The following is a 25,542-nucleotide window of genomic DNA, read 5'->3' as shown; positions in this document are numbered from 1 at the left end:
TCCTGTCGTCTACTGAGAATTGAATAAAGCCTGTACTATCTTCACCAAAAAAAAAAAGGCAAAAAAATGCTCCTGTAGAATAAAGACCATAATGATTACAGTTAGATATCAAATATCATTCATTCATATATGTAGCATATGGAACATGACATGCGGTAGCTCTGTAGATTTAATATTTGAGCATCTGAATAGCTATTTCTTGTGGCACCAAGGCTACACAAAGGATGGAACTGAATGTGAGCTGTGACACTCATCATACATCACTGAACAATACTGCCTTCCAGATTACTGGTATTTTAAAAGCCTGCTAGTACTTGGAATTGGGTGGGAAGTTCTCAACATGCAAGGAGTTCCCCCGCATTCTGCAGACGCAGCAGTACGCAAACTTGTACCCTCCAGATCACTGACAGACCGAATGACGCAGAAAGAAAACGGAAGCTGAAGAACCGATCCTCACAAGTTTCTGCAGAAAACAAGATGAACACCTGAATGTTGCTCCCAGACAGAATGCCCTACAAAGTTCTCAGGTGCGACTAAGATAATGAGATTACAATAGCTTGTGCCTGCCTTCACTTTCTGGCCAACAGAGCGCTGCTCTCTCTTCCTGGGATGGCAAGTGCCGATGGCAAACACAAGTAGCCAGGGCAGAGGAGGGAACAGTATTCTGAGAGACGCTGCTAGGTCCAGCGTGACAGAGAAACTACCTTCTTTTCAGGGGCCCACTGCCCCGGGATTTTCCTCGGGAGCACAGTCCCCATGGGGGCACACAATCCACTGACAGCGGGGCTGCCGCGCGGTGCACCTTGCTGCACCACCACCTGGGCAGCATCGCTGCTCCTGCTGCTACTTCTCTGCGCTCCAACCACCTTTGTCTTAACGCCACTTTCTTCTGATGCTTTCCTTCATCTCCCCCACGAGTCTGTGCTAAAGTTTTACTACTTTTGAAGGGCTTTCTTATATTTAGCGATCAAAGTCTCATTGATGTGGTCATTGCAAGCCCGTGTGTCAAAGATAACTGCTTTGGATAAAAGACTGAAGATAGGGCAAGTGTCTTCATTTTGTTAGTTCTTCCTTTAACTCTCACGTTCTATTTCATACACATAAAGTACCATATATTCAAAATCCTCCATTCGTTCCCAGTTTTCAAAGCATATGATGTCACGCAGTTGAGATTAATCAGCCAGGTAACACACTACGCTACTGAAGTTTATGACCTAAATATAAAAAAATAGATGAGTCCGTAGACTTTGCAAGGCTACATTGCTGATTTATTTTGACAAATATCTACAGTAGTCACCTGGGGAAATGGCTAGTGTAATAGTACGGAAACAAACGTTTATTCATTCAAATGGCATAAAACATTAGGCGTAAAAAAGAACAGATAAATATCTGTATTTCATTCAGACAGGAATAAAAAAAATTCTCTTGATTTTATTAGTGAGTATTATCAGACTGCTGTATCAAGGGTTCAAATACTGAATGGACTTTATTTTTAACATAAAGCTTTTTAATTAATTGATTGATTAATGGATTAATTAAAGTCTGGAATTAGCACCATTATGAAAAGCTATGATAATTATGAAAATCTGTATGTACAAAGCCAAACTTGTTTTCATTTTTGCATGCAGAATTTAAGAGCGTTCTCCACTGGGGGAAAAAAAATCTCAGTCCTGAGACAGACGCTGTATAAATACTGGTGTGCGTGGACATTGCCCTCCCTGCAGGGAAGGGGTCTAAACTGCTGTGATGCAATGCGAATTCTTGAGATTATTTCCCATTGCACTTTTATTCTGAGGAGATATAATTTAATACAGGAGGAATCTGGCAGGACATGAGTCAGCTGAGCAAAAAGAACTGAATTTAGCGAACAGAGAAAATGAGATGGAAGGAAAACCTGTTTTGGCTCTTCTTTTATTTTATCTGAAATTGTAGTAACGTATGTCGTAACAACAGCCCTCCTTGGAATTCAGTGAGAGCTTCTGCTGCTTTGACAATCTGTAGTCAAAAAAATTTTCCACCCCAATAGTGATGTTAAGTGAAGGATTTACAGTATTTTGAGGTTATTTGGGCACTGCTTTAGAATGATTTTTTTAATAATTTAATTCAAAACACATTTTTAATACCTCTCAAGGTCTCATTGAATTAAACTTTGACAGATGTTCTAAAGCAATGACTGCTAAAAATCTGCAACAGCCTAAACTTTGGGAATGAACAGAAAAGCATTTATAAGTACCAGCTAACACTAGCATCCTCCTCTCGCTCCAAACCCACCACATCTTCAGAAAAAATGATGTTTTTGAAATCTATGTAAAAACAATTAAAAACTATTTTGAATGACCCACGGAGCCAAGGGGAGGGCAGCGAAAGCTGCAGAACAAGCTGGGGTGTGTTTGTGTCTGTCTGTGGCACAGTTCAGTGTCAAAGATTGTATCTTCCTTCACCGCAACATTCAGATTGTTTAAGGTTAGCACAGCAGTGCCCTATTTTGTTTTATTGTGTGGGAAGAAAACAGATCCCCATGGGAATAATTTCTTCCATTAATTTGTCTTCTTAAAAACAGTTCTTTTGAAATGCAGGTCACTGAGTATGCACAAATCCCAATGAAGTCTGTGGAAACAGCAGACAGAAAGAAAACCAGGCCATTTAGTTCCTTGAGGTTATCATTCTGTAACCTAGAAATATGTTGCACTCTGGGGGTGATACCACAAGGCGTTCTTCAAGTACAAATAAAGAGGAAAACACTTCATATTGACAGTGGATGTATGACAGTCCATTACTAACTCTGAGAACTGCCACCAAGTTCACAGAAACAGTTCAGTGCTCGCTAGTAAACAAAGCCCAGTGCCATATGCTACCAGGTGATAATTTTCTCTTTTCTGAGTCTTAAACAGGAACACATTTGCACCAAACTTAATTTTTAAGGTCTGACAGAAAATTAAGGATGGATGACTTGCTACCTATAATTTAAATTCTCCTAGCTTCTTTAGAAATGCCTGGATTACCAAACAAAAGAGCTAACAAGATATATTTTCTCTCAAGAAAAAAAAAATCAAAAAAAAAAACTACATTCCTCAATCCATAATTGCTTTAACATGTATCAGGCTATGCATTTGCATTTCACTAAGGAACTATTAAAAAACCTCTAGCACTAATAGCACCAGACACTTTCTTCTCCATAAGGAAAGGCCAAGAGCAGAATTTATGCTACTGGAACCACAGCTGGTAAACCCGTAAGGAGGCAAAGCAAAATCTTTCCAAAGCTTGGCACACCCTGCAAGCAATTGGCGTGTTCATCCCAGCCTGCCAAAGAGCCAGCAGCCCGGTTCTGACAGCCATCCTCTAATAACATCACCATGCTACAGGCTAGGACCCACCAGGGATAACAAAACCACACCATGAAGAAACTGCACAATTCAGTAAGCTGCTGTGGGAGGTTTTTCACTGTAAGTAATAATGAAGCCAGTATAGGAAAGAAAGCTGCCAAAAAATAAACTGTCTTCTTTAGAAAGCGAAAACAAATCTACAGATCTTTTCATCTAGATTCCAGGATGTGTTTCTTAGCTATTTCTCACAGCCCAGGTACTCAGACTTTTCATTACCATGCCCATTTGTATTACGTTGTCTCCAACTGTCCTCTGACGTGATTGAGCCCTGTGTGGTGCTCTACACTGCGAGCTCCCAGCTAAGGATTCAGACTGAGATCTCTCTGTAAAAGCAAAACTTAGCTCCATTTGCACAAGAACGCCAGCAAGCAAAGCGAGTACAAGAGAGTTATAAAAACATGAATTTCTGTCACTCCAGAACAGAGCTGTCTATGATAATTTTAGGTGTGCAAGATGAATCTGTATTCCTCAAAAAAACAAAAAACCTTAATATACTAATGATTTTATGGGGCAACCAAGGAGATCGGCAACTCAAATAAAACACATGAATGTTAATTAACACAACTCTTCAAGAGGTCTACATTAAAATCTTCTGCTGTTTCGCATAGGTCTTCATGCCTTTCAGTTAACTGGCTAAACACCTCATGCCGAGCTAAAAAGCGCATTAGAAGAAATGACAGCTGGGTAAGGCTGGGTTTTTCCCATGTCAGCAGCAGCCCGCGGTGCTGCCCGTATGTGCCGTACAACCCAGCACCGACACCAGCCGCACCGGCTGCAGGAGGGAACAGCCCGACGGTCTAAATGCCAGTTTTATCCCAGAGAATTTGCTATTTTTGAATTGCACCAACTCCATTTTAAGAGAGAAACAGGCAAAATTTGGGATGTCTAGCTGCAACACTACCATGAGGAAACAGCAAACTTTTCTGTTGTAATTATCCCATGGCTCACAAAAATCAGAGAGTTGTAAATCAGTACTGTATAATGTTTATAGTGACACCTTATTTACTGATGGCTCTACTGCATTTCTCATTGCTGTATCAGAGATGTCACCCTTTTATAATGTGTTCCCATATATTGCTAGAGCAATTACAAGAGCTATACATTGTGTTACTTTAATAATACGGAACAGGATTTCGTCTTATAAGGAAAAGACAGGAAAGAAATCCCTTTAGTGAACATATAAGTTATGGGAAAACAGTCTTAAAGCCAGGATATAAAGTAAGAAAGAGTACATTTAGCAAAGAAAATAAACAGCAGCAAACCATCATCCGTACTCGTAAAAGAAACTTATATCAAACACATTCTGCACAGATCTTTAGATAATCTCATATTTTTCATGTTACCTCAATAACAAGAATTGTACGCCAGTCTTTTCCACGGGTATTTACTACTCAAGTGATGTTACTAGTTCTAAATAAGCCTTTCAAGTTAAATGGGTTGATTGAGACTAAGTTCAAAGAACTAAAAACTAGTTATGAAAAGGGACTGAAGGGCAGAACAGATTTCAGTTTGGAAATCCAGGTGAGGACTACTGCTGGCAGCACAAGAAGACTAGGGTAAGAGCTGAGAAAAGAAACCAAGAGAGGGAGAACCCTGAATCAAACAACAGACTGAGTGAGGTAAGATGGGAGGGCAGGGAGACCAAGAGGAGAGAAAGCCGGAGAACAAGACTGCTGAATTCTGCTGGGGCCCAAACCTAGGTTTTTGTGACTCTGCAAGTAAAAATCATACAGAACTTAGTATTAATTTGTTGATTCATAGATCAGATTTATAAATAAAGAAGTATTTTAAACTACTTCTTAGTATTCTGAGTACTATTTTTAAAACTTTGTGTATTTCAAATCAGCGTTTTCCTTGCAAAATCTGAACCCAAAATCTATCAAGAGATCTCAGTAGAACTTTATAGTCCAGATCATGACAAAGAAAAAGTAATGCAAATGAAAAGTACCCCCTCTTCTCTGAGGAACTACAGTTTTATTCTTACCTACAACTCAAAATCACCTCAGCTACAAAATAATCATAAATGGTAGAAAGATGTTCCTAGTCTGAACTGCCAATATTGTAATCTAGAACCATTAGCACTCTCCACTAATGACTTTAATGTACTTTTTGTTGATAGGCTTTTTTTTTCCTTCAGTTTCCTAATCAAATAACAACACTAAATATGTTACATATCTTCATTACTAAATGTGTTTACTTTTAAAGAAGGGGAGTGGAGCTCCTATATCCTAGATGAAAAACAAAGCCTCCAGCTTTGCTTAACCAGAACGATAACCCCATATATTACACCAGTGTTTTCAGATAACAACAAGCAATCCATCAAAGCACACAGCCTAAAACTTTCCTCTGCTACATTCAGGTATAATAGAAACAGCAAATGCCAGCTGGCCTTTTTCATTGTCTCACGACCCTGAGAATTTACAAAGAACACCTTTCAGAACTGAATTTTTGAACACGATCTCAGTTCATACATGACAGATAGCACACAATTTAAGGCACGCTGTTTAAAATGATTATCTCCATACAAATGATCTGTTCAGAACTCCATTTGCTTTGGACCAGCTTCACTATTGCCCCTGCTTTTGTCGCTCCCCGCAATACCTTATGACCAAACTGGTTATTTCTTAAGAGGTTTGTAGTGCAGTGACTTGTACACCTTGTCTTTCATCTTTGAATGTAGAACTGTAGTCTCTTTTGGATACCAACCAACCATTTATAAATTTAACACATATTGCTATCTTTGTTCTGGAAGCAGAAAGATCAAAGTGTCCCAAGATGGGATTCAGCAGCATTCCCCAGGCATGCAGCTAATCATTTGTATTTGAACATCAGCATATATATAGGTATACATATTTATTACCTTTTTCAGAAAGAAAACAAGGCCCTCTCCTTATGAGGTTATAGCATAAGAGTCTACCAGATAAATGATGGTGTATGGAGTCTCCTTCTCAACACATACTCAAAATCTGCCTAGACGTGTGCGATAGGTGACCCTGATGGCGCAGGGGGGTAGGACCAGATGATCTTCAGGGGTCCCTGCTACCCTCAACCCTTCTGTGATTCTATGATACAGCAACACAGCAATGGGACAGACCAAAGATCCAGCGTCTCACTAGTTCCACTATACACCTACACAGTTTTGGCTTGCAAAAGTTTCCTCATCCTACTTTTATCAATAACTTTACGGGAAATTAACTCTATTTCTATATCCCAGGGACGATTATATTCGCGGCCCGGAGCCCCAGCTAAGCACCCCGGTTACAGCAGCAGCCAGCCCCCAGCTGCCCGGGGCCGTTCCCCTGCAGCCCGCCCGCCCCCGCAACCCCCAGCCGGGCATTAACGGCACCGGCTTCGCAAGCACCGGCGCTGCCGGGGGCGGTGGGCACAGCCCCGCCGCCCCCCGGGGCCGCTCCCATACCCTGCTGGGGGCCCGGCCTGCCGGCGGCGAGGCCTCCCGCGGCCCGGGGGGTGCCGCGACACCGGGGCTGAGCCGTACCCACCCTCCGCGCCCGGGGCCCAGCGGGGAGATCGAGCCCCGGCCGCGCCTCGCTTACCCCGGGCCTCGGCAGGAGCAGCGTCAGCAGCGCGCCCAGGCTGACGAGGAGGAGGAGGAGGTGGCGGCGGCGGAGCGGCTCCATGGCTGCCACCCGCGGCGGCTCCGGGCCGCCCGGCGGCTCCCCCCGCGCCGCGCCGCCTCCTGCCGGCCTCCCCGGCGCTCCCCGCACGGCGGGGCGGAGCCGGCCGGCCCCGAGCCCCGACGTCAGCCCTGGCCCCGCGGCTTGGCGTGCTCCCAGCACAGCCCTGCAGCCGGCCAGCGTTTCCACGGGGAAAGCGCCCGCCAGCCCCTCTCGGCATTGCAGGGTGCTAAGTGCAGGGAGGAGGCAGGCTCGCCCAGCAGCCCCCCGCCTCGGGTAATTGCCCCCTTGGTTTTCGCATTTTCGGAGGACATCAAGCCAAGATTATTTGGCATAGCTCTTGACAAAGTCACGTTGAGCCTGTTGTGCCCACTGATGCCTTAAATAAATGCAAAATTGACGTGCCCCTCTGAGCCATTAACAAGGTCCAAGCTGCTCCGCACAGATAAACAAATGCCGAATCAAGTGGAAGAGGCTTGGAAAAGAAAAAGAGTAAATGTACACCACTTGGCAAAGCCCTAGCTTTCAGGCGTCTATTTATATAACAAAGCCACTTTGTCCTTGCTGCACGCTGTTTGCTTTTTAATACTGATATCATTAGAGGAGCTGCAGAGCACACCGAGTCCTCAGTGTGCAATATGTACCCAACAGATCGGCCCTGGCTGCTCCCTCCTCTCATAAGCACGCCTTTGACTGTAAGGAGACACAATTACGATCTAACACACAAATCTGAATACAGAAAATCATCCTGGAGCTATGGAAATGCCACCTCTGGTACCGATGGGTTCCTTCAGGGCGCTTAGAGCACTCGCTGCGTGAGCACGGAGCGCAGCCACACGCTGCTGGGCCCCGCCGCCCCCTCCCCATTTTGCAGCGCTGCTGGGCCAGTTTAGCCATTTTTACCTCTTCACATGGGATTTTATTGGCCTTAGGCTGCGTTCCGTGTCGTGGTACATTAATAAAGGGCTGTTTTTTCCCTCAGCACTGCTCCCCGCCGGGCGCTGCTCCTCAGGAGCTGAGGAACCGCCGCCCAGGCCCGAGCGGAGACCACGCGCTGGCACTTCGAAGCGCTATCTCTTAACAATACCGAAGGGCTACGGCAGAGCACTGCACAGCCGTGTAAATTAAACAGTACCGTTCTCTACCAAAAGGCGGGCGGAGCCTGGCAGCGCGGGCGGGCCAGGCCCCCTCAAAACCTCCCCTCACGCCCCCGCCGCCATCTTGGCTCGGCCCGTCCCTCCCCGCGGCCCCGCGCTGGGACTCCTACTGGGTGAGGCAAGGCGGGGCGGGGCGCGGAGCGACTCCGCTCTATAAAGGGCAGCGCGGGGGAGGGACGGTCCTTTCTGTCAGCACGGCGGCATGGGGTGAGTGTGGCCCGTGGTCGGCGGGGGGACGGTGGGGGTGTCGGGCTGCGCTGATGTCTCTTTACGCGTGTTAGACTGCTGACAACCGTGAAGTAAACCCACAGCTGAGCGCCCGGGCCGTCGCGCACCCCGCGGGGCGGCTGCCACACGCGGTCTCCCTAACCTCTGCTCTTCGTTCCGTGTCTTTCTGCAGGGGCCGTGCGGCGACCGGGCGAATGAAGCTGCGGGGAGCGGCCGGGTGAATAAAGCTGCGTGTGCTCCGCCACCGTGTCCGTCTGGTTCTTGTCCGCGTCCGTTCCTTTCTCCGCACTGCCTTTGAGCCGGCGGGGCGCCCTGCCCGCGGCGCCGCCGGCCAAGCAGCGGTGCCAGAGCGAGCCCCTTGTTGATAACTGGTGCTGCTCGGCGCGGCCCGGGCGGCGCTTTTAAAAGCAAGGTACAGGGCGCGGGCGGGCGGCGGCCGCACAAAATGGCGGCGCGGCCTGAGGGGGAGGGAGCGGGAGCCGCCCTGCGCTGCCCTCGAAGGGGAGCTGGGTTCTCTCACAGAACAGTGTTCTGTACGATGTAAGTCCTTCCCAGAGCCCTGCACAACTCCTTGGAGAGGAGGGTAAGGGTTAAGTTTTAAATGGGATTTTTTTTTTAAAAAAGCTAGTAAGCAGCAAAAGTCCTAGTCGTCGTTGGAATAAACCATCTGGGTGAATGTGAATGATAAAACAAGAGAAATGCATCCAGCTGTACGTCAACACTGAGCCTTTGGAGTCCTTTTTGAGAAAAAATGCAAACGTAAGTCCAGGGATGCAAGCTGCAGCTAATCCCAGGGCCTCTTTTTTTTTTTTTTCATTTTTTAATAGCTGTGATCTTGACACCCTGCAGGTAATGGAGAATGGAGCTTTGCAAAACCACAGTTGTACATAAAAATAGTACATCTATACCCACCCTGACACCAGCATCGGGCAAGAGAGTAGTTGCAAGGTCTAGGAAGACTAGAGCTACTTAAGCTCAGAAAAGTTTTAATACTAAACCTACTACAGAGGGTACACTACCAGTAATCATTTCAGAATTTTCAGCACAACATAAAATTTTAAAAGCATGTTTTTAAAGTACGTGCTTCTTGTAAATACTAACAGTTGTAGTAAATGGCTGGCTCAACAGATAGTCAACAGATAATACAGTATAGATACCGGGGAATTCAGGCTGTCAAGGTGCATTGAATTTCTCCTTCAGTTGGAAGAGTTAAAATAAATGGTCTCAACTGTTTAACTCTAAAATCATCATATATGCATATGATATGATGCATATGATAGCATCATATGCTATCCCCCTACAACTAAAAAATCTGAAAGTGCTCATATCACATCATTTTAGTAACTTGCTCTTCTAATGGCATTTTTGAAGCAACTTGCAGAAGACGGTGGCTAAATACTATGTAGAAATAAGTTTTAATTGAATAATTGTTTGACATGAGATAGATTTATTTAATAAAACAAAGCAAGCAGATTGTAGTTACCCACAGTTTATGAAGTGCAATATGACAATCTTGTGTAATAATCTAAATCTGTTTACACATTAGTGCATCTAGTCGTTTGACTTTAGTTATTGCACATAAAAATTAAATCATATAAAAGACCTGCGTACAAGACATGCAGACTTCATGAAAGGCAAATAATGCCTACATAATCAGAGCAAAACCCAGAATATACACAGCCTGGAATGGTCAAGGAGGAGTTCAGGTAACAAATATACTAATATTTCAATTAAAGGTAACCAAAATAGGTGTTCAAATATAGAATTAATTTTAAATATATTAAATGCTAGTTTTCTTTTATGTTTCAGGCAACGTGCTGTTTAAAAAACCTTCAATATAATAGCTTCATTTAGAGATGGTAAATCATCAAGTTACACGTGGAAATTTTGATTTACATCAAATGTGACAACACAACGTACAAAAAAGTTCTTAAAAAATTACTTCTAAAAAAAAGCAAATTATGTTATAAAAGGAGAGCCAAAACTCACCTTCTTTGTAAACTAAAATGTTTTCTGACATCCATGAACTGTTGGCAACACTGAGTATCAGAAAAATATTACATGTGTTAAGTAGTGGATATGTAGTGTTCAAATATTGAATTTACTGCATACATTTACTCATGAATCATCAGATAGAAATAAAAGGCAGTTTCCCATCCCCCCTTAGTTTTGGCCATTAATTAGCACAAACAGTCTTTAATTATATCATGATCAGCTTGAGTAACTGCAATACTTGAATTCCTATTTCACAAAGTCAAAAAAAATGCACAGGGGTCAAAATCTTTCCATTACAGCTGTTTTCACAAACACCTGGCAATTTGATGCCTGGAGCTGCACAGCTGTAATGTGAGAATTTGGTCCCATGCTCTTTGCATGTAAACACAGTGCAATGGAAAGAGTCACAGCAACAAACTCTCCTATAAGAAAAAACTTAGTGTGTTTCATTGTAGCAAGAGGCTCTATACACAGTAGGGTAACTAAGTACTTCTGGTAATGTGCAGTATTAGACATTTCATGTGTGCTCATGTCTTTATAAACATTCAGAATTAATCATGAACCAAGGTGATTGTACCTCACTATAAGGCGGCTTGCTATAGTTTGGTCTCATGGCTTTACCAACTTTTTTCTCATCATTTACAAAAGACAGTCCCACCTTCACTGATAGTTGTGTGTGTGTGTTTTATGGCTAGTTGCTTCCCCAAAAAAAGCACAAGTTCTATATGAAAAAAGTAATATGTATATACCATATTGAATCACAATATTACCTATACATCCAATTTACATTCTTTTATCCTGAAAGCATTTCATATTTCGATTGCTTGACACAAGCTATTGACTGCAGAAGTGAAAGAACATAAAACAGTTCATTCTACACCTCCAACTGCCTGAGAAAGAAAAATATTCTTCCAGTTTTTATAAATTCATTCCTTATTTAGGACTTTTTCCATTTGGCACGCAGTTCCTTTGCTGCCAAACAACCTTTCAATGCTTTAATGCATACTAACGTAGCATGAAAACAAGCTAACAAAAGCTGTGTCAACAAGCTCCTTGATCTATTATAGTCAGGTTCTCCCTCCCTCCCCCAAGGAACAGGTCATCTTAGCCTCTGAGTTAAAATCCTGATGGTAGCCAGTACAAAAATAAATCAACTGCTTAATGGAATGACACTTCATGTAGCTGAAGTACACAAGAACAATTACCAGGCAAATGAGCACAAAGGTATGGTTCTAGGCAGTCCTTGGGAGGGGGGAAAAAAGTGGCACAAATTGAGGATGAGAACTACAGCACAGTTTATAAAACCATGAGAATAACGTCTATAATACTGTAAACTGCAAGAGTCTTCACATGTTATGGTTGATCAGGGGCCTCCGTGATCAGATCTTTAGTAGGGTATGTAGAGGAGCGGGGATCCATGGCTGAGTGCATTAAAGGAATATAAACATCATCCATGTTTGGCATGACAAAGATTTTCTGTGGAAAAGATGCAATTAAATCAAGTTACATTTCATATGGCACTTGAAAACTTGTATTTCTGCTTTTAGTTTAAAAAAGTCCAGATACATACTTCTTTCCTCAAGTTCAGCGTTGTTTGAGTCAATGCCCATGTTAGATATTAGAGCCCTACAGTGTCCACTAACTGCAGCCATTTAGTTGTGTTACAGCTGCAGATGAAGCTCAGAAATACTGATCTCTGCGCTTCCCATTAAATAAGAGTAGCATGACAGGAAACATACCAACTCTACTGCTTTCTCAGCTCTCATACATCAAACCATTTCTAATAAAATAAACAGCTTTGATTTCACATCAACCGTATAGGAATGAAGCTGGTCAGTTAACTGTTTTTGCGTCATAAAAGTACTTGCAAATTCAGAGGTTTCTTGTTTTGTTTTTACAGTTGGCACTACAATCACTCATTGTTTTATTTTATTTTAAAGGAACTTGTAAAGGGAGACCTTATTGCTTCATATGTTCTTAATTTTAGACAACAGTTTAACCCTCTGCCATCTAAGAACTCCTAGGACCATGCTTTTGTTTAAGTACTACACATTCTGACATACCATCTCTTTCATGGAAATAGCATTTTCAGATTAAAATCATTCTGCAAGTGCTAAACCAGGTTTCCATCCAGGTCTGTCTATACATGGTCTAAGGACTACCCCAGAAGTCAATTTCAGATGAATTTTTAACATGCATACCACTGAACAGGAGCAATGCAGAATGCTCGTTAGTCATGAATTAAATTGGGGACATGCAAAAAATGTAAGAACCCACCAAAACTATCATTAATTAAATGAAAATGCCGTTAAGGAAACGTACCTGAAACTCTTGTTCCAGTTTCCTCTCTATCCAGTCAGTTACATGAACCAGAGTCACTTCTCTTTCACCAAGTTTTGGCCGAGCTTTTAACTCCAGGTAGGGAGGTCTTCGAAAGCCATACCTTAAGAGAGCACACAGGACAGGTTTTATTACGACCACTCCAACAAAGCATATATCTATCTATAGATAGATATCACAGTGTTATCTATCAATGTCCTCTTAATAGCAATCCATGCCTCATTTACAACTAGATTGTATTGTACCTCTTCCAGAGCCCATTTCAGCTGCATTTTACCATTAGGTAGCACACCTGAAACACTGCACAGCTCTTGCAGTAAGTTCCTCTTACCATATTCTGTCAGTAGGTGGAGGTGGAATGTTAATTACTAGCATTCCTCTGCACTCTTGTACTTCAACTGTTAGCAGCAATGGAGTATTGGAGACCTCTTCAATTTTCTTCTTTATAAACTCAGTCTCTGTTGCTTTTTGAAAATATTTTGACTTAGTAATTTTGTCCACAATTCTCATAATCTTACTTGTCCGATGTCCTCCAACATACCTTTGATAGAGAATACAAAAAGTATATCAAGGTACTTTTATTAAACCTATTATTTGCTAGAGTCCTAAGGAATTCTTCTTAAATCACTGGAGCTTTGGAACTTTTATATCAAAACACTGGCACATATTCAAATGTCCAAGCAGCACCTCCCAATGCCCACACACACAGGCATCACTCCACCAGCTACAATTTTCCGGCAGAAATTCTGAGCACTCTTCTTTCCCAGATAGTATTGGGAAAAAAAAAACATTATTTTGAAATTGCAAATACACTTATATCATTTATGCCAGCAAACTGGCATGGGAAGTGACAACTTGCCTATAACCATTCTAACAAAATTGTTAGGACAGATGCACTGAGATACATGCACGTATCCTCAGCACAGAAGGCCCAACCATATTGCAAAAATGGTTAATGATGCCTAATACTTTTCCTGGCAATAATACCAGATGGAGGGAATCCTAGTTGTTTTAAAACTGATGCTTTAAGGACTGAGTGTGTCTCTTCTCATACTTACCACATTTCACAAATATATACCATAAGAATAGCATATTTAGTATTTTTACACACTGTATTATACCTGATTGTGCTTCGTAATGTTATATATATAGAGAGAGCCTTGCTAAAGATATTACATTTTCCTATCCTGCAAAAAAAAAAAAAAAAGCATGCTCATACAGCCTTTTACAGAGCTTGGTCCTTAGCACAAGACAAGACAAACTCCTCAGCTGATACAAGACAGGTAAACTCAGATTTCAGATTTTACATTTACATTCAAGTTAACTAGAAAGTAGTTACTCTCTCATCAGATTCTACAGTGAGAGCAATACAGATTTTGGAAAGGTGTAAGGATTTTTTTTATTATTATTTTTTATTTTTAAATGTGATCTATACATTTTTAAAGATATGAAATGCATCACTGAAATTCATCACATAGTTTTCAAAAGGTTTTAGGAGCAAAACTCCAAGAAAACTCCCTGCAACATTTTAAATACACCACTGAACCTCTTGTTATATTCACTATAAAGATCACTGAGATGCATTCAGACATAGGAAACACTGTGATTGTCCAGGACCATTTCAGGCATATACTGCAGATGTCTCACTGCATGACATTATTTCAATCAAATGTAAAAAAGTGAAAAAAATAATTTAAAAAAATCAGAACAGCAACCAAAGCAACACCTAACATGGCAAAACTGATTTTAGGAATTTTTCTTTAGAATTCTTGTGCAGCATCAGAGGGCAGTATTGCATAGCACAGATACTCAAAGCCCTTCAAGGGAAAAAAAATAGCAAGGAATACAGGTTTGAATAATAGCTGTTTGATACCGTCTTAAGGAAGAGAACACACTGGAAACAAGGGATCACCAGGATCAGTATGGGTATAATACTGTACACCGACAGTCTTTCAAGTTCATAAAATTCTATTCTTGGCTCTGCTACCAAGCAAGACAGGCTGGGGGAATTTCCCCGTAGGTGCTCTGGACCAAGAGTAGTCTCTCTCTGTAATCTAATAGCAAAGGAATCCGGAGGTGTCAAATGGAGTAGCATACAGTTTATGCTGCAGAAGTGCTGAATTGTGAACAATGCTCCCAGCAAGGCAAAACACACAGCAAGACTAGCTTTCTTTTCTTTTGCAGCACATGGCTTGATTGCTGTTCTTTGCTCTAGAAATGTCTGAGTTTTGTTTGTTTCATTACTTGGATATACTCACACTCTGACATCCTGTCATGACAAATACTATGGGACCGGACCAAGACATAAGTTACGGTATTAAGTCTGGAAATGGAGGCAGGGGGAGAGGGGATGGGATTAACAAGAAACACTATGTAGGCAGCTCACCCTTCTGCTCCTGGAGTCACTTGCTTCTCTCCTGCCAATTCAGGAGCATCGTCCTCTTCTGAAGACCCAGCACTGGAGGATTCCTCATCGCTGTCTGCAAGACAATACGCCCTTGGCCTGAAACTGAAAGAATGCAATTTCCAGGTCAAATCTAATATTCTTAAATAACTATTCATCACACACAGCTCTGACTGCCATTACATGTATTTCTATTTGAGATTCTGAGATGTCCTCTGTTTTTATAAACTCTATGACTCTACAGACAGAGTCTGGCCTTTTTTTTTTTTTTCTTTTTTTAAAAAAAAGGAAGCATCTAATGTGACCCTGGGAAGTTTCATTTTTTACATGTTTTCCAAAAATCCTTTTCTCCCACACAAGTTTGGACTATAATCTCCCTTTGGTGTCTTTCCTGTAAGTATTTTTTCCCCACTGTATCTATTAAGAACTGACCTTCAAGGTTGTGAAGTTTTAACCTCCTCTGACAGAGGGAATATTTATAGGATTTAAGTTGTTTTTTTAGGGGGAAATAAAGCGTCTAAGATGGAAAAAGGTAAACAATGTAATAAGGAGAAGAGCGTGGGGCGGGAGGGAGAGGGATTCTGCTGTTACAGTACAAGTTCTGCTGTTAGGGTACAAAATATCACACAGTAGCAACTAATTCCCAGATTTCAACTATGGAAGAATTTCTGCACACAATCACAGAAACAAATTCAAATCTTTTAAACGGATTAAAATTCAGGAAGGATACAGTGAATACACTTCAGTATTAACAGGTCTCTACCTAATGCGAGAGCGTGAAATAGCTGCACAACACAAGCTTCAAAAGCACGTGGTTTTTGCTCTCTGGACTATACTCAAATATTCTACAACTTGTTTAGAATGCAGTTTATAGCTGTTCTCTCTCTCTTATTTGTGTGTGCGTGCTCTTGCAGACTTATTTGAAATGTCTAATAACCTCACACAAGGCGTGCATGTACTAACACTGCTATTCTATCCATGGTACAAACACTTCGTTGCTGCACAAAGTCCTAATTTAAAAGGACAACTCACTAGTAGTGCACAGCACTCTTTCCTAACTGCCTACTTAAGAACAAGAGCAGTAATCCCACAACCTCTCTACACCAAAGCATTTGCTACCTAGGCTACTGAAACAAAATCATCAACCTCTTCTTGCCCAGAGATGCATTTGTACCTGCAGAAGAGGAACTGCACAGCAAATTGAACCACCTCCCTGAGGACTTGGGAGGGGAAAGGGAGGGGGGCTCATGTCACTGACCCAAATAGCAATGCTGGAGCTATTTCTCAGACACAGAAAAGCTCACGTTTTTAGGTCAGATCAAACTACATATTTTCTACCTGGGTGTGTCCTCACTTCACTTTCCTGTGCACGTCATACCACCCAGGTCAAAGCATGCCCAATAGATTTTCAAGCTCAAAGATACCACCATCTTACAAAAAGGTGATTTATTTGCCTGGGTAATAGGACCCTCTCAAGCCACTCCACAAGCATGTACCTACTGGTTAAGACCACGAGATCACTTATGAAACAAAGCAATAAGCTTTAGTAAGATTCCATACAATGGACCATTTATACAAGATAAATGTTGGCAGAAAACTACTTTGGAGCTACAGTATTGTTCCTGAGCAGATTGCACAATATTTTATGAATTACCATTTGTCAGTTTGTTTTTACATGTTACTCTATAGCAAAAAGCACTTACAGTATGAAACTTCAGTAATTCTGGTTAGCCTGCCTGCATTTGTCTAATCTTGGGTATGTTAGAACCTGCTAGTGTATCCATTTCATAAGACTAACAATTAAATATTCTTCTCCCTTGTGTTTCTTTGTGAGAGTAGCATTTTCCTGAGACTGCATGCATGACAGAATTATCAAACTGTATTACAGCACACTTCATTTCTATTTCAAACAGTAATGCAGCGGCAACGATAGAATGGACTGCAATAGTAATCGATTTGTCTCCATTTATACTGACAATATACAAAGACAGTTAAACTCGGTACTGTGTCTTCAACCCATCTCTTTCTGGAGGAAGAGATGTTTTTCTTACATGAGGTTTTGGTTACTGCACCTTGAGAGGTAGTTTGATCTAGGCTCTTGAGTGACAGAAAGGAGCACAAACAACTAACACATGTGACTTACAGGCAATACAACTGTGGATGCAAGCCTATCCAAAATAGTTTTGATTTGTCATAGCAATTGTCAACCAATAATTAAAAAGCCAGTGAAAAGAACTAACACAACAGAAAGCATAGATGAAACTCAAACTTTTCTATATTTCTCAGCCTTTGAGTTTGTTGTTGTTGTTGATTATCTTTTTAAATAATATCCACTGTAGTTAAGGGGAAAAAAATAAATCTCATTCAAACTAGAATATATTAGACTGCTCCGCTGGTAAAGCTGACATGATACCTGGCTCTGAGCACGTGAAACATATAAGCAACCATGAAACATGTGCAGGGAGCAACACAGTGTTAGTTAACAGTTCCACCTTAAAGTAATTGGTTGCTTAGCTACAAGCATTTACATTTGCTTTGCTGTGGGCCTATTGCTCACTCAGAAATCATGTTTTTGAATAAGAAAACAATGTGTCCACTAATTATGGACAGATACGAAAATACGCATAGAAAATTCTGTAGGGATGGGAAAAACAAGCAAACAAGAACTCCACCTGTATAGACAATTTTTTCCCTATTTCCAATGTTTTGGTGGATAAGATTAAATGATTTTTTTAAAAAATCATAAATGGTAAATAAGTAGAATATGAAGAAAATTGGAGACTAAAGAATGGGTGTGATTGTTCCCCATGATGAAATAAAGGTATCGAAACATACAACATTATCCTTGCATAACATATATAGTCTATTTCCCTTCCACAAGTGTTTACTATTACATGGTTTGCTATAGTAGCTGTAACATGCTGTAGTAGTATTTGCATGTTAATATCTCCAATATTCTGCCTTACTGCTAGGACCCCAAATCAAGCATAAGACAAAGCTAAATTTTTAAGTCACACAGCATTTTAAAATCATATAAATATACAATTCTACTACAGAAGCCTTTTATTAAGACAATTATCAATAGTGTAATCAACCATTAAAGTTACACAGAAAGGACAAGTTCTACACTCACATGTACACACCTCCCCCCAACTCCTTTCAATCCACTGCAAAGCCAGAGTTGCATATACACCAGGAAATTTCCACTTTTTCCACTATGAAAGGTCAGGCCTGACTCTACCACTGCAACCTTACCCTTCTTTGCCGATCTCTCCAACTTTCAGTGCTTCACCAAGAGGCTCTTTACCAAGTTTGGTCAAGTTCATCTTGGTCTCTAGGGTCATTAGGAAAGATCCATTGTAGGACATTTCCAAATCAATCCAAAGTCCTAAAAAAAAAAAAAAAAGCCATTTTAGGAACAGTCATCATAATTTTAAAGCAAAACATTTTTTTTTTAGATTAATGTCTATTCATCACACTATTTCCAAAGAGAAAAAGGAAATATTTTTTGCCAACTGATATATCATTAATTCACAAAAAATTTGAAAGCTTAGCAAAGCAAGTTTTCTGTTCTTATTAAGCTTATAAAACAAAGTTAAATGTTGGGATATGCATCAAAGGCAGGTTGAAAGACAGATCAGTCTAGTACAGTTCATGATCTAAAAAAAGAGTGTGATTTGTGCACACCTAAACTGCTTAAGAGATCTGAATCAAGATAAAGAAAATAGAATACAATCAGGGATTCATTTCAGAAACTACTTATAGTACTGCTCCAAGCCAAACTGTAACGGGGACACTCCTCTATAGTATACCACCCCAATGAACAAACCTTGAGTTCCCAGAATAACATCTCTTCTTACAAATCACAACATGCAGTCCGTTTTTGCTCCCAACAATGGCTTATCAAAGAAGCATGAAAATGTTCGTTCAGTAACTCAACTTTAGGCATTCTCCTTGTGACTCACAAGTTGTTACTGAGAACAATTCTAGAGGTGTAGTATTAAGTTAAATCCTATTGTCTGGGCAGACTATTCACTTATCAAAATCACCAAAAAAATCGTCTTAGGAATACTTGCAAGATTACATCCTGCCTCTTAAATGACACCCACTGACTTACTGAGTAAAAAAAGCTGTAGGGTATTTGCAATCCGGAGATTAGAAATCAGATGCCACTAAGCATAGATTATGCATCTCCCTTTTCCAGACGTTGCAGCTGCACACAATACGCCCTACCAGTATCTGGTACATGACCACTAATGCATCTTACTTTTATTTGGATGCAATTCATGGCAACTACTGTCTGGTTTTGACTGATCTAGGAGAGACACCCCTTTTCAATTAAATTACAACTGTCTTTTTTTCTGCAAAAGCGTATCAGAAGAATGGCATTGTCCCTGATTCCACCTGTTTCTATCAACAGAAATACACACAGCTCCCAAGGACCAGGTCACTGATACACAGCGAGCTGGAAACAGCACTGAAGGAACATTGCTGCTTTATTAACCCAAGTTACTCTTTTCCATCAGTCTTCTAATTCTGTACTAGAACAAAACACAAGAACTCAAACAGAAGCTCACATAGACTTTTCTTCTTTACAATAATGAAGTAGGAGTGAGATCATCAGAAATAGAACAGCCAGAGAGACCTTTTAGATAACCAAAGAATCAGCATGGTTCACACTTAATACTGTTTTAAGAGTAGATCAAATTAAGCTAAAGATGCCATTACTGAGGGTGGAGTCCTTCTGGTCAAAAAACGTTCATATGCCTTTTCCAAAGGGAAAAATGGAGGCAGGGGAGGGAGAAGGTGTGAAGAACAGGGCAGATGGCACAATTTATTCAGAGTTAGCCTTGACAGAAGTATAGTAAATACTAGAGTACATGTCACTAAAATAGGACTATTAACAGAAACAAGATTTTTTTTCCCCTAATACTATCAGCTAATATATTTAGTTACTTTTAAGAGTCCTAATAATCAAATCCTGTAATCAAGCACTGACAGAAAAGTATGAATGAAACAAAGCATATCACACCTAGTAACTGTCTGAGATCTAAAGTCTTACAAAAGGTGACCACAAATGACTGATTGTATCAAAGAGGTTCCAAAAAACCATCTTAAGTGTTCAATCTGGATACCAGCTTACAGTTTTATGAAATTTTTCATGCAGGTGTGATTAATTCATACGTCAACTTACAAATAAATTTATTCTTATGAAAACGAATTTCAAACTATCATCCCTTTATTTATATACATGCTTTTAAGTACAAAAGCAAAACAAGTTATTTCCTTCCATAATTACTCATTGCAAGCTCTTAAAAACTTCAGATATTAAGAGCTCACGTCATTCAATAACATGAAAAATTACAAAGGATTACAGATTCTACATTCTACAAGCAAGCATTTACAAAATGTTTGCTTGTCACGGGTCAACTGAACAAGAAACTGAAGGAATTAATTGTTCTCACTGCTGCTGTCAGTAATTAATTGAAGCAAAACATTGAAAAGTCTTCTAAACCCCATCTCATGACTGAGAACGACAGTCCTTGGTCATAACTGAAAGTATTAGAACAGCGAGAAAGGAATTCAAAAAATGTTTAAATCTGTTTCGCTCAGATAGTCTAAAAAAAAAATTAACCCAAGCAAAATGCTTTGGTCTTGATATCTTCATCTAAAAGTTGGAAGAGCAATTTAAAATAAGTTGTTTGTCTAATATGCAATGCACAGCCGTATGACAACAGGTCCTCCAAGGGAACATTTCCCTTTAGACCAATTAGAAGCTGCTCTACCTCAAGTCAAATAATTCCCCTGCACTTCTACAGTCCAGCGTAACAATATGGTAAGTAAAGAAGTGAATGGACTGAGAGCAGACAAATTAAGAAATCCTTAATAAACTCAAAAACAATTCCAAGTGAAAAAACATTCTGATTACATGTCTTAGAAAGATGGTATCTAACTTTCCTCAGCATGTAGAAGAACAAATATTTCTGAAGCTAAAAAAAATTAACTGAAGTTTTTTCTTTTTGTGAAAGTACTAAAGTGGCAAGAATGTCCTCAAATATACTCCTGTGACCAAGTGTAAGCCAGAAAAAAAAAAAAAAAACAGGAAAGGAGAACAAGAGTTCCAATTTATAAATCAACAGCATGAAAGTCATTCAACTCTAAAAAAATCATATTAAACAATGAAGATATAAAAATGATGCCATATCATGAAGTTTCTTTTTCAAAGCAATGCTGCATTTTCTGTTTTCTGATTTATTACAATTGTATTTTCTGAATCCCTGATTTCAAAGCTAGGCAACTTCTCTTGGAGAGCCAAGTCTGTTTGCTGCTGCAGTACAGAATCAGTTCTCTCCTGATGAGATGTGCACTGTTTTCTGTAGTCCACGATAGAGTGGCAGATACATCTATGTTGGATGCTAATTTTAGTTTACTTCTGTAATATTTTCTAATGAAAAGACATGCTCAGGTTTCCTTAATTTCCCTATCAATAGAATTATGTTTATACCAAGCCTGATGCTACTGTTGTTGGAGACAGATCACTCAGTTATTCCTTCAGAACAAGTTCTTATTAAGTATACCTTCCTTAAACTGAAACACCTGCAAAAGCAACAGATTAAAATTCTGTTCTCCACAGATATGAAGGCACAAACCTAGCAAAAACAGAAGAGGAAACAATATTTTACCTCTGTAATCAATAGAAGGTTTGAAGGCTTGAAGGATCTTCGGCACTGCTATCCCCATGTCAAGCTCAGTTAGTGTTAGCTCATTCATGAAGTATGGCAGCTAAACAAACAGAATGTAAAAATCAAATCCACATTATAGAACTATAGATCATCATTTCCCGAGAACAGACATAAATATTGTTAAGCTTAAGGAATGGATTGAGTGGAAAAGCCACCAGTGAAAAAACACAAATACGATTACAAGTATTGCCTCAAATTCTAAGATTTCATATTTTTCAGTTTCAAAATAGTATTTTAGAGGGAGATTTAGCATCTGAATTTAGAGAATGTTTTTAAAACTATATTTAGGTTCAGTTGTTGACCTTAAGCTTCCAGCACGCCTTGTAGTCAAATCATGTAAACAGCTCAAGAACAAAGTATAAATCCTATTTTACTGTGAATAAAAATCAAAGACTATTTTGGATTTTAAGTTCAGTCAGATATTTTATAGTTGCAGTTACTCAATGTCTTAGCTATTTTTATCTATAGCAAATTATTTCATAACACATTAGCCTTTAAATATGTACCATAATTTTAGTATTATAATAGAGGCAGAGTATCACAGTGATTTGGGTATCTATTTACTTGTAAGTACTTCTAATTGATAGAATTTCTGTCTCCTGTGAACAAATAGTGCTTTAACCTATCTAAGATAGATCCATCCCCCATTCCCAGCGTTACACTCAGCTGTTCCCAATGACATGTTTGAATATCCTGCTGTCACAATCGTGAAAACAGCCAAGGCAGAATTAGGTTACTGCTTACTTCCCAAAAAACAAGCAACACTACCTCACAGCTGGTGCTGGCAGCTAAATTTCAGAGCTTTTGTCAACAAGACTACATCTTCCTTTGGTTTTAGAAACAGGCAAACTCCTCACCAAACATCAGGAACTAAACAGGCCTGTGATTAACTGCTGCTGTTCAGAAGTTACAGAATGCAAAGGGAAGACCCAAAAGCCATTCAAAAGCACCGCTCTTCCCTTCACCTTTTGAGCTTATACAGTCAATGTACAATTATAATTATCACCTCAGAGAGGGCTCTTTCCCTTGACTGCTACTCACACCAACCTCGCCTGCAAGCAGTGAACATCTGAATTTAATAGGAAAACAGTATAACTGTGGTTCCTTGATCTCCTCTCTTTAAGGCAATCTACTGTTTTCCATGGCAGATTTCATTTAAAGTTCAGAATCTTCATTTAGTTTCTCTTCACAATTCAAGTGGAAAAAAACCCACAGAAGTACTGCAACCCTAGCCATAGAGACCTGAGTCAGTAAAGTTGAACAACTTTTAAGTAGCTGTACTTATCCTTAAAGTAAATATAATAATATTCCTACTTTTAACATAGAAAATTACAAACAAATAATTAATGTAGTTCATTTGAAACTGAAGTGATAAAGGTAACTTGTCAAGCTGCTACTATGAAATGGATTGTGAAACTGAACTGGAAGTCTGCATCACATTTATTTACCACCACTTGTCTTTTACAGAGCTTTGGATATCTAAAAAAAACTCTTCTGCTGTTTTTGATCTCAAAGATTATGTGCTTGTTTTCTTCCATTAAGAACGAGAAGTGCGAGTCTCCAAATTAGTTACCTTTATTTTGCTAAGTTTCATTTGGATCTTCTTTGACACCAGATCAGACCAATATTTTTCTCCTAAAAAATCCCAAAATATTCTTCCAAGCAAAGCATTCACCCAGGCCTCCTGTTCTTCTTCCTCATCTTCCACATGTGCATCTGGTAACTGAAAACACAGAGCAGGTTATTCAGATGTGGAAACTATTCTAAGTTCAGAAAAGGCCTCATTTACACCAGGAAGTTGTGTTATAGCCTACGTCAGCTAAGAACACTAAAAATGTCCAGCACAAACAGCAGCTTCACAGCCATGTCAGCTGGCCTGATGTGAGCGTGCTTGTCATCATCCTGACACACAACAGAGCGAATGAGACTACATAGCTATGGATTCGCCTCTGGCAATGAAATGAGAAAGCTGTACACATTAACCTCTGGCAGAAAAAGCAGATAAACTCAAAGTGGACAGACTACAAATGCATCTGTAGCAGAGACATTCTCCCTTCCCAACAAACTTTAGAACAGCTATGCTATTGAGGAAAGCAAAGATGCACAAAAGGTTTTGTTTACAGTCCAAGAGAATTATGCCTCGGTTTACTGGAGAACCATCTCAAAACACTTAAAGATATTACATGTTCAGATGTTGCATCTCTGACTACAGACAGGAAAGCAAAAGCAGCTGAAGTAATCTGGGGCGTATACAAAATAACCTTTTATGCATTAGAGGAACAGCATGGTTTCCTGAATCCAATATGCAAACATTGGAAGGAAGAATATGTTTGCCTGTACTGTGTTTGTTTTATCTTCTATTTGTGTTTTCTCAGAACTGGATTTAAGAAAGTAAGATTGGACTTTGTTTTCCTACACTGAAAAACTGCCACAAACAGGACCCAACTTATACTTGTGTCATACAATAATACTATTCCAATTGGGTGCTCAGATGTTCTTGGGAATTTTAGAAGGCCTTTAGCTCCCAACAAGGAGCAGAAAACAAAAGTCATTTTTACTATCAAGTACTAAAAGTTCTACTTAGATTATTTCAGCAAGCCAGGACCTCAAAAATATGTTTTTGCTTCAATCTACTTTAGAATATACACAGAAAAAAATAAATTTTACTATTACTGGGAATTGAGGGGTGGCTTTTTTTGGGGGGGGGGGGGGGGGGGTAGTATTACCTTTTTCACAGCTGTAGGGCTGCTATCTGCACTGAGGACTGGACTACCTGATGGGCTTTTCTTTTCTTGTGGAACACACTTTGCCATGTAAATATTGTAGTCCAGAAGCATTTTCTGCCGCACATTGCCAGCCAGATCCTTGTGCTTAGGCTGGGATGCAACTTCTTCCGCACTGCCCTTGCTGCTGCTACGACTGTGTGTAAGAACTCCAGACTGGCTATCAGTTCTACTGTGTGTTGGCAAGATCCCTAAAACAAAAAGAATAATACTCGTTAAACAGAAAAATAATCTGACAGTCAAATAGTAGAGTGCATGATCAAACACTTAAAGGAACAAAATTAGCTTGCAGATATAATTTATTCTGAAAAAAGACACCCAAGTAGTGCTTTCTCATTTTGAAGGGTAAAAGTAAATTCCACAACTCTGTATTTAGCTGGTCTTAAACCCAAGTTAGTCAATATTTGGCAAGACTCAGCACTCAGGAGGATGTATGACTGGAAAATCAGCTGATCAATACCACGTTTAAATATGGACACACACACACACACGTACAACATATGGCAGAATTCCCAACAGCTCTGCTAGGGAATGCCTAAAATAAAAGTCAGGTGATTAAAACACACCTATAACTAATTTAAGTTTAATTATAGACTGTTACAATTAAAAAGACTGTCAAAAGCATGTAACTATTAGAATTCTAATTATCCATTAATTTTGCATTTGCATTTCAAGAAGATATGGGCCAGAAATAATTATGTTAACTTTTAAAAAGCTTCTCAGAGAAAAGATAAAGAAAGAACAGCATGAGTCTTTCAGATTTTAAAACATAGCAGAGGATGGCTTAAAATTAGTATGTCAAATATTTCATCAATATGATGGAATATCTGATATGTTTCTTGGTTCAGGTACGTATTAGGACAGGTCTTTGTAT

The 25,542-nt window shown here is 40.0% G+C and overlaps 2 protein-coding genes across 11 annotated transcripts in view; both read right to left on the bottom strand.

The window, feature by feature from the left end:
- Positions 1–8,685, bottom strand: part of ERN1 (endoplasmic reticulum to nucleus signaling 1) — a 39,705-nt gene extending 31,020 nt beyond the window's left edge. The window contains exon 1 of one of the 4 annotated variants that reach the window (XM_080561194.1): positions 7,922–8,685. Coding sequence is in view for 2 of the 4 variants with exons in the window: in XM_080561193.1 (XP_080417319.1) it covers positions 6,938–7,021 (84 nt within the window). In the remaining 2 variants the exon portion in view is untranslated. Of the gene's footprint in view, positions 1–6,937; positions 7,332–7,921 lie in introns of those variants that run through there. The other 3 variants (XM_080561193.1, XM_080561192.1, XM_080561195.1) reach the window with 3 other exon arrangements.
- A 1,117-nt stretch (positions 8,686–9,802) lies between these two features.
- The window catches only part of TEX2 (testis expressed 2), a 55,244-nt gene continuing 39,504 nt past the window's right edge, over positions 9,803–25,542 (bottom strand). For all 7 annotated transcript variants that reach the window (XM_080561136.1, XM_080561135.1, XM_080561137.1 and 4 more), the window contains 8 exons: positions 24,612–24,859; positions 23,459–23,608; positions 21,826–21,925; positions 18,398–18,530; positions 15,125–15,247; positions 13,070–13,279; positions 12,721–12,841; positions 9,803–11,874 (listed from right to left, as the gene is read on the bottom strand). In XM_080561136.1, the coding sequence (XP_080417262.1) occupies positions 11,752–11,874; positions 12,721–12,841; positions 13,070–13,279; positions 15,125–15,247; positions 18,398–18,530; positions 21,826–21,925; positions 23,459–23,608; positions 24,612–24,859 (1,208 nt within the window). In that variant the 3' untranslated portion in view covers positions 9,803–11,751. The remainder of the gene's footprint in view (positions 11,875–12,720; positions 12,842–13,069; positions 13,280–15,124; positions 15,248–18,397; positions 18,531–21,825; positions 21,926–23,458; positions 23,609–24,611; positions 24,860–25,542) is intronic.

This window comes from Anser brachyrhynchus, assembly GCF_964034855.1.
Source record: "Anser brachyrhynchus genome assembly, chromosome: 18".
Lineage (NCBI taxonomy): Eukaryota > Metazoa > Chordata > Aves > Anseriformes > Anatidae > Anser > Anser brachyrhynchus.
This window is presented reverse-complemented; position numbering and strand designations above follow the sequence as displayed.